Consider the following 9,455-nt stretch of genomic DNA (forward strand, 5'->3'; position numbering starts at 1 on the left):
CTACGCATTTGGCCTAATCTATCAACGCCATATTCAGTTTCGTTGTAAAATATGTGATCATCTCTGGCTTTTGTTGATCTCCTGAGTCGTTATCGTACTAGTATACTACTTTATTTTTTTTCGGGACATATGAAGTGATTGTACAATCTTTTTGGAATACATGTTTTATTTTTTCTTAAAGTCCCCACTACTGTCAATTGTTTTTCAATTAATAAATATTTTGCCACTGAAAGTGAAGTAAACCAGTTATCAACTTCTTCAAAAAAAAGAAAAAACTTTCTAAATGAGTTTTCATATTTTTTGTAGTCGATTTTGGATCAGGTAAATGAATAATTATATTGTGAGAACGTGTACGATGTCTACTAGTAGCTGCTTGCTTATTCCATCTAATTTTATCACTACCAAAAAAATATTTATTTTGTAATATTGAACCAATATCATCACTAATATTTGACTCACTTTCACTTTCATAGTCACTATTTTCCGTATTAGTGTTTTCATCATTAACTTCTACCTGATATCCCCCAACTCATCTTCACTGTCGATGTCATTTCCATCAATTAATTCATCCTTCATCTTCTTCTAGCCATTGATCAATATCAAATATCATTTGTATGGCTCATTTTTTTATAATTAATACCTAAATAAAAACTACAAATATAAAATAAACTAAATAATAAACGTGCGTAAAAGATCGCGCGGCATACACTGCAATGGCGATCCAACAAACTTTGAACTTCTATAACAATGACAAATTCTGCGACCGGTATTCGAAAACAAACTAATTATATTAAGTAACATGTCATTCGAAGCCTCGAAGGTACTGAAATGATAAGATAATTTCATTGGTTTTCAAAATACAAAAAATACATTTATTTTTAGATAGATTACAAATATTACAATGGTAATCCGCACGATCTACGAGGGACTAGACCCCGTTCTAAATCTATTTGATTTGTCTAGCGTCCAATAATGCTTGAACTTATTGCAGGACAATCCTACATTTCTTAAAAAATTTCAATTTCAATTTCATTATTATTATTAATTTTTTTTTATTTCATCAATTTATCATTATTATAACTTATAACTATTAACTGTGTATACCTCGGTCTTACATATAATATATATTAATAATATACCTTCTCTACATTTTGAATAGAAGACAATATGGTTTATAACAAAATTTTATTGTTGTATTATAATTATTTGGTGGCTAGACTTAGTTATGAAGCTATAACTATTTGAAGTCTGAAACCCACTCAATGTGGTTTTATGTAATAACAAGTCATCGTGGGATGTTTTTGATTTTATACATTGTCCGAGCGAACGATCGAATCGAATTATGAATATACATTTCAATTAGCTATAACATTATAACACTATATAAGTTCGGCCACAGAATTCTGACTTTTTCATAGTTTTTAGCATCCTTACATAACTGTACAGACGTTAAAACAAAAAAAATGACATCCGGTAAAACAAAAAGTTTCCAAATTACACGATATGTAAATATTTGTCTTACATTGCTCTCAGTTTGGTAGTTGGCAATCCTAGCATAATATTTACAGGTCCGGATTGAAATGGCAAGCTACCGAGAAAATCTCGGTGAGCCGATCGTAAGTGTTTTGACATTTATTTTATGGTACAAATAAATACATTTATTTACTTCGGTGTGCTGTGTAAAATCGGAGTCAATTTAGAAATTTTCATTTTAAAATGGGCCTTTTAAAAATTAAAACTCTGTGGGTCTATCCGACGCTGAATATTTAATGAATTATCTAGAATAATGTAATACATGGAGTTGCCAGCATTTACGTGCTGCATACCCGTTTCTGGCCAACAATTGCATCTTTACAGGTAGTATACTTCCTTAAGTGGAAGTGCGTCGTAGGCCGTATGTGACAAGACGCTGTTGATTGTGTAGGCAGACATGTCCGCCCTCTTATAATACCTGTCCGCCTACAATATTATACGGCGTGTACGCATCTGGTGATGTACATCAATTAAAAATTATTCACATATTTGATATATCTAATGAATGTAAGTACTTACTTACGATATTACTTATGAAGTTATGACCAATATCAGTTAATCGACTTGTCACTTGCACAATATTTGTACAATATGTGTAATAGGTATTTACGTGTATTGTGGTTTCTGGCATTGCAGTCCATTAACTACTATATAATTAAACCATTACCTATGACGTAGTGTAATTGAAACAATTTTTTTTTCAAATAGAGGTTAACTAACAAAAGTTTAAAAACAAAACAGCGATGGGATAGAACGCGTTCGTTTTCTGTGAGCTGATCATGAACGTGAAATGTCTCATTAGTCATCCATCAGCATCATGATTTTTACCATACCTTCCGTCACTGCATAATGAGCTTCAGAAACACCACTGTTCTTCGCCTGTACTTATTATGCTCATATAGCCTATGTGTTATTATGTTCGGTGACGGGCACGAACATTTCAAATTGGTAGGGGGTTAGTTAAAATTATATACATGCCTAGTTGCCTAGTATGTTTCATAAATGCATTTTAGTGTTTTTATGTAGAGAAAAATAATCCCGGGGATGTTTTGACCACAACACTTACGTAGGCATACGGCACCGTGGGTCGTGTTATACATAATTATTATTATAATACAGTGATGTAATAATGTAATATGACTACGAACGATAATCATTAATATAACGTTCCGCAATTTATTATGTGCAGACGGATTTTCCAAGTTCATGAACCCTTGGCAAGGATCGGTCACAGACCCTGGCAGACTGGCCGTGTCCGTTTATTCCGGAATATACTCGTACTCGGGATGGTGAGATTTTTACCATTTCTGCGCGTACCTATGGCGTCGTGTAATGGAACCGTCGATAATCGATAACATTTTTTTTTTTTTTTTAGGAACTATTTGAATTTCATGACAGAAGAGCTCAAGAACCCTTACGTGTGAGTGCTACATTACCCCGCAATCGTCCTCCTCTTATTTTTGTCTGAGACATCACGTGTGATTCACCGTGACAGCTTACCGGGCTATTCAGACGAGGTATTACCTACATAACATTGATCTGTCGATTTTGTCTTCGCAGGAACTTGCCGAGGGCCATTTACATTTCCATGCCGTTGGTGACCATTATCTACGTGCTGGCCAACGTCGCGTACCTAGCCGTTCTGACGCCACACGATATGGTGACGACCAAAGCGATCGCCGTCGTGAGTGATATAATTTAGTTATTAAATACATTTATAATTACACACCTAATAGCCAATTGCCAATAGATATTAGATTTTCCAATCAACTACAACTTACTGCATATACTTACTGTTTTGAACTACACGACGCCGCGAGGGTTAGGTATAAAAACGCTCATTAAAATGAAATTTAATTTTTGTTTTTTTAAATTTTTTTTTTGGCATGATAGGTATAGTTTGTATACTTAGTTTTGAACAAATAATCTTAATAATCTAATTAAATTCTTCCAATTTTTGGAGTCAGTTTTAATGTATTGTTCGATTAATCAATTAACTGAAAATATTGGGTGTATAAGTACCTATTGTTGTATTCAGCATAAGATTACAAAATGTATGCTATAAACTTATTAAAGAGCTTATTAGTACACGCCGCAAAATGATCTAATCTAATTATTATTATTTTTTCTTAAATATATATATGTCAATTTTAGAGAATATTCCAGTCTATACAGATGGCTCAATAAGCAGTAGCCAACGCAGTATTTTAGTTCGATTAGGGTTTTACATGTGTAAATAATTTAGATGTTCCCAAACTGTGTGTCGTGATTATATTTTTAGTGAGTAGTTAAATTTTTAAAATACATTTTTTAGAAATGTGTTTAGACGATATGATACATCCACGCAGTCTAAATCTTCTTTTTTTCAAATAACTAATAAATTCGTTTGTTTTTGTTTAATTATTATGGACCAATGGTTAAACGTAAAGTCAATGACTTAAAGTTCTGCGAAAACTGAAAAATCAGAGACAATACTTGCGTCAACAGTTTAGATAAGCTTGATAAGCCTACTTTTTAAAAAAAAAAAAGATCATTGATATTATTGTTGTCATCCAAAATTTAAATAATTAAAGTTTCCTACATGGGTCGTACCATAACAAGTTTAGAAACCTCTGATTTACATTATTCTTTTCTAAAAAGTTTTTATATAATTAATAATTTATTATATATTTATATATCTACTAAAAATTGCCAACAATTGATAGTCTCTGTGTGTTGAAATGGTAGTAGATAAGATTTTTTTGTAAAAGGAAAAAATCGTAGGACCCCGGAGAGGGGGGGGGTCAGAACCGACAGAATCTTGCCCCTGCGTATGCCGCCACTGACAATAAGTAATATTTATGGTAGAAATGAGAAAAACTAAATGAATAATTAATAGGAAATTTCACATTAGAAATACCTCATGCAGGCTTTACATTTATAATTTTTTCGTCGAGGCACCAGTTTCGCTTGAGTCGTCAGGTTTGGTATCCGGGTAGTGCTGGTGGTACAGCAAGGTCCCTCCTAATTTAAACTACCTATTGTTTAATATATGTATGATTAAAATAAATTATAGTTTTAATTTTTGGTATTTATGTGTCAAGATTTTCATTAAGTTAGCCTGTTTTGTTGAAAATCAGATGATTGATAGTTTAATAAATCCACAATCATAAAAATGTGTGTTTAATGTAAACTTTTTTATTATTATTTTAAATAATTTACCATGTAGCATGCAATTGAGCAACAATAATATTGTTTTTTCTATTTAGACTTTTGGTCACTTGGCAATGGGTTCGTTTGAATGGATTATGCCACTGATGGTTGCCCTTTCAGCATTTGGTGGTCTTTGTGTTCACATCATGACTTCATCCAGGTTGGTTTAAGTTATAATTACAATATGTTGTCCATGACTAGTCATTAAAGAGTTGAAATATTGAAACTTGAAAGTTTGTTTCCTCCCATAACTTTAAACAAGCCAATTTTTAACTTAACAATAACTAATCACTGCTATTCAATAAGATAAAAGTTTTTATGTTTCATCTGGAAAATAAAGTATTTACTAGATCCTTAACTAATTAATAAGTTAAAACATATTTAAAAAACACTTTCCTTGTTCAATATTCATTTAGGAATTTGCTGATGTTTATTTGTTACTAAAATTGTGTATTTTAATGTTTTTCAGAATGTGCTTTGTCGGAGCGCGATACGGTCACTTCCCCACATTCTTGTCATACATCAATGTGGAAAGGTACACACCCACCCCATCTTTAGTGTTTTTGGTAAGATTAGCATAATAATTACTATTGTTGGTGAACCTGACTGTAACTTATAACTGTTGCAGAACATCTTATCTTTACTCATGCTTTTTACAAGTGATGTTGGGATGCTTATTACATATTCGAGTATTGTGGAGGCGTTCTTCACAATGCTTTCAGTCTCTTCAGTATTGTGGAACCGATGGAAGCGTCCAAACATTAACAGGCCAATCAAGGTATGACAATGGAATTAAAGATATGCGCATTACAATCTAAATTATTTGTGGTTACAACTTTAGGTTTCCCTTTGGATCCCAATCACGTACGTAATAGTGTCATTATTCTTGATTGTGTTGCCGTGTTACGTAAAACCTTTTGAAGTTGGCATGGGAGTTGGTATCACCTTGTTAGGCATTCCAGTGTACTATTTATGTGTAGTTTGGAAGACTAAACCTATGTGGTTCCAAAATTCATTAAGTAAGTTGTTCATACTAACTAGACAACCACATGTGATTAACCTTATCCATCATTCTAATATTTTTATGACTTTTCAGAGCACGTGACTTTCACCATCCAAAAGTTATTTGTTAGTGCCAAAGAAGAAAAAGCAGAGGACATTTGGGAATAATGAAATAGGTTTACAATTTTATTATCTACTTGTCAATTATTGATTTTTTAACGGTTTTGAATTATTCGTCTCAAACATTTTCACTGAGAACCATTTAATTTTTTTCTTACTTTATATGTTACTCTCATGTGTTTGTTTTATTTTTAAAGACATGACATTTTTATAAAATTTACAGTTTCACATTTCTTTTTTAATTTTTATTGTCATCAGTATTATGAAATATATAAATGTATAATGTTTATATTAAATATTTTTTACATTAAACAAAAAAAAGTATATATTTTAATTTTTATTCATTTAAGGAAACCATATTGTTGTTTACAAAAATTACTGGACATGTCTTGAATAAGAGTTTCATCGAGCACTTTGTTCAATAGAATACCAATATGTGAACCAGACTAAAAATAATTAAAATATAATATATTATAGTTTTGGCTTTATAAGTTTAGAATAAACTATTTGTATTACCACAATGATCTCATTTAACGTATCCGGCATAAAGCTTCCGGCTCCTTTTTTTAATACAGCCGTTATATTCCCTTTGGGTGTGACTGATACAACAATACACCCTGCACCACAAATTTCCTCCTCTATAGTAGGATCAGCCACGTAACTGTTGCCAATCTTGCACAAGGACACCAAGACAGGTAAGTCACTCGCGTCTAGTGGTTTTGTATCGAATGGATCATCGGATATTTGTAGATCGATATTTTGGCCATCCTCGTATGTCCCCACAATATTTGGAAGACTTGTGTTGCATAAAGCAGCTTTAGCTGCCAATGATACAGCATCAAATAAGTTTCCTTTGAAATAAATATTCAATGGTTAATAAATGAACAGTTATATACATGGTACATAATATAATGTATGAATAAATATAAAAACAAGCAGTTAATTAGTTATAACTATTAACCACTCATTCAAAATTTGAATTTTACATAATATAGTAATATTATGCAATATTAGAAAAGTTCTTTAAGAGAATGTCGCATTCGCATGTGTTGTCTCCGTCTTACACACCTACCACATACCAAAGTTTTGTTTACCAGTTTCAATAGTGTACTGTCAGTTTTGATTTCAGAGTGAATTGACCTATTATACAATTTAAAGGTAAGATCATCTAGGATCCCGCAGAGACTTTTCTTGATATTATTTTTAACTTTTTGAAACTCTGCATTTTAATGAGCAATATTCACTCTAATATTAAAACTGACAGCACACTATTGAAATTGGAGAGCAAACATTTGATATGCCGTACGTGTGTAGGATGGAGAAAACACGTCATGCGGATACAACGTCCTTTTAAGTGATTCAAATAAAATTATATTAATTTTTTTAAGCATTATAATTTTTAAGTCCTATACTTTTTTGAATGAAAAAATATTTTTAATAAGTAATAACAATTAATTAAATCACAAACATTTTAATCGAATCTCTAGTGTTAGTTTTTAATTATAAATTATAAAAATATCATTTAAATAGGTAATCTTATTATTATATTTTAAAAGCAATAGAAAATTGCAAAACTATCATAATTAAAAATTTAATTTTAAACCTACATTATATTGTTACTAATTTTAAAAATTACGATTTATCACTGTATTAGTTTTAATGAAATAATCCATTAAGCTAATAAATTTATGGATAACCTAATTTTTACATGGGTTATTAATGGGCTGAACTTAAATAAAAATTGAAAATAGCATCTACAAATGCAAACAAAATATAAATACATAAGTATAAGATATTTAAATATTATATTAATAATATAACCTACCTATTAAAAAACTAAATAGAAACTGGTGAAATTAAGTTCTAATTTTATTAAATTAAAATATAATAGTTAAATTTGTGTGAAATTCACTAGGTACCTCCGCATTCTAAGATCAAAACATCAACAAACAGCTTCCAACATGATTTTCCAGGAACAATACACAACTTGCTCAAGTTAAATACTGGGCCATGAGCTAAGGAAAGAAAGCGACTGAGTTCAGCTGCTAAATGTTCACCGCCGCGTCCTTCAAATGCCGGAGTAGCGTTGGCTGAACTGCACAAAACAATACATAACACAATAAGCACGCCATTTGGTTAACATTTCCCTTATATCGGAATAATTACCAATCGACAAAATATTCTATTTTACCATCCTTAGGAGCTTCTGGAAGAGGAGTGTCAATCTCGACTTTTACACACACCAAAATATCAGAGTTGGCTAATCGCAAGCGTGCTGACCCATTAGCGTTGCTCACAATATCCATTTCCAATTCCAACGGCCTGTAGTCTTGTCGGCTGCGTCCATCGCATCGGAAATTTTCCTACAACAATCGGCAATGTTCCGGTCAAACTTATTTGATAATGTTTTTAGATAAAATCCTCGATAATCTATATTGCCTCAAACGAGGCCCGTTTAAAGTAGTGCCTAGTGCTTCTGGATCACTAGCCATACCGACTTTTACAAAGACCAAACAAGTCTCCGTACCGTTACCGACTTACCTCGACTCCGTGAATAATGTACACCTTTTCCGCCTCGTTCAACGACACCAAACTCATGGTTTGTTTTGTACTCGTCGATTTCCACCACCGAACGACCGAACTGAATACGACTAAAAGAAAACTCTATAACGATTGACTTGGGCTACTATTAATCAAATCGATTCGAAACGTACATTTTTACAATAGTGATGTCCTTTAATTTGTTTTGTTGTTTCGAACAGATAACGCAATATTTGCACTGGAAGCGTTAAGGCGTAACTGCGTAACGATTAAGACTTGAGAGAGAAGAAACGGACGAAACAGTGCCTCGAGATTATGTTTGAAATTTGAACACTTCATGCACGGGCCGGTTTTTTTTTATCTACACCGCGAGCACATGTAAACATAAACATTGATAACACAAACGTCACAAACAGTACAAACCATGATTAAAGAAAATAATGTTGAAATTAATCCGTAGACCGTGGGTACGTCACAATAGAAAAACTACACTTATAAAATAATAAGTTAAATATCTCATTGTCTCTAGGCGATGTTCCTTTAGACAAAAATGATAAAAAGCACTTTAAGAAATTATAATTCTTTTTTTTTTTCAAAAAAAATACTTGTTTTAGTTGTTTTTCATCGCCGATTTCGAATCCGTTTGAATATTGTTGCGGTTTTCCGTTTTTACGCATGCGTGTGATATTTAATGCCTCGTTTAGAACCTCGAGTTTATAATGTTTACTTAATAATATGTTATTTAACTGGTCACGAGTTGAGAGAGGTCAAGGCTGTTACATATTATGAGATAGAGTCGATAGAGATATATCTGAGGACTGGAGTGTTGGGGTGGCCAGTGGCGTGCGCAGGAATTTGGTATGGGGGGGATGTCATAAATAAAAATGTATTATTTTCAATATTTGTTATTTAATATTATATATATAATAGTCGTTAGAAGACTAAAAAAAATCCCATGGGGGGGATATATCCCCCATCATCCCCCCCTGCGCACGCCACTGGGGGTGGCAAATTATTTGAACGCTACTTGTCAAAAATTACAAAATTACCCTTTTTTTCCGAGAGTG

The 9,455-nt window shown here is 32.3% G+C and overlaps 2 protein-coding genes across 4 annotated transcripts in view; one reads left to right on the forward strand and one right to left on the reverse strand.

Moving 5' to 3' along the window:
* LOC107166624 (Y+L amino acid transporter 2-like) overlaps nucleotides 1–6,173 on the forward strand; it is a 26,414-nt gene extending 20,241 nt beyond the window's left edge. For all 3 annotated transcript variants that reach the window (XM_015515411.2, XM_089222606.1, XM_015515484.2), the window contains exons 6-13: nucleotides 2,723–2,822; nucleotides 2,909–2,953; nucleotides 3,094–3,217; nucleotides 4,782–4,885; nucleotides 5,195–5,291; nucleotides 5,354–5,503; nucleotides 5,567–5,744; nucleotides 5,822–6,173. In XM_015515411.2, coding sequence (XP_015370897.1) covers nucleotides 2,723–2,822; nucleotides 2,909–2,953; nucleotides 3,094–3,217; nucleotides 4,782–4,885; nucleotides 5,195–5,291; nucleotides 5,354–5,503; nucleotides 5,567–5,744; nucleotides 5,822–5,895 — 872 coding nt within the window. In that variant the 3' untranslated portion in view covers nucleotides 5,896–6,173. The remainder of the gene's footprint in view (nucleotides 1–2,722; nucleotides 2,823–2,908; nucleotides 2,954–3,093; nucleotides 3,218–4,781; nucleotides 4,886–5,194; nucleotides 5,292–5,353; nucleotides 5,504–5,566; nucleotides 5,745–5,821) is intronic.
* Rrp42 (exosome complex component Rrp42) lies at nucleotides 5,353–8,788 on the reverse strand. Its single transcript, XM_015509762.2, has 5 exons — nucleotides 8,389–8,788; nucleotides 8,014–8,210; nucleotides 7,767–7,942; nucleotides 6,364–6,698; nucleotides 5,353–6,293 (listed from the first exon to the last, which is right to left on the reverse strand). The coding sequence occupies exons 1-5, from the start codon at nucleotides 8,443–8,445 to the stop codon at nucleotides 6,189–6,191; spliced, it is 870 nt and encodes a 289-aa protein (XP_015365248.1). The 5' UTR covers nucleotides 8,446–8,788; the 3' UTR covers nucleotides 5,353–6,188.
* Nucleotides 8,789–9,455: the final 667 nt, after the last annotated feature.

This window comes from Diuraphis noxia, unplaced genomic scaffold, assembly GCF_037042655.1.
Source record: "Diuraphis noxia isolate RWA-SAM2 unplaced genomic scaffold, SU_Dnox_SAM2 contig0003, whole genome shotgun sequence".
Taxonomy (NCBI): domain Eukaryota; kingdom Metazoa; phylum Arthropoda; class Insecta; order Hemiptera; family Aphididae; genus Diuraphis; species Diuraphis noxia.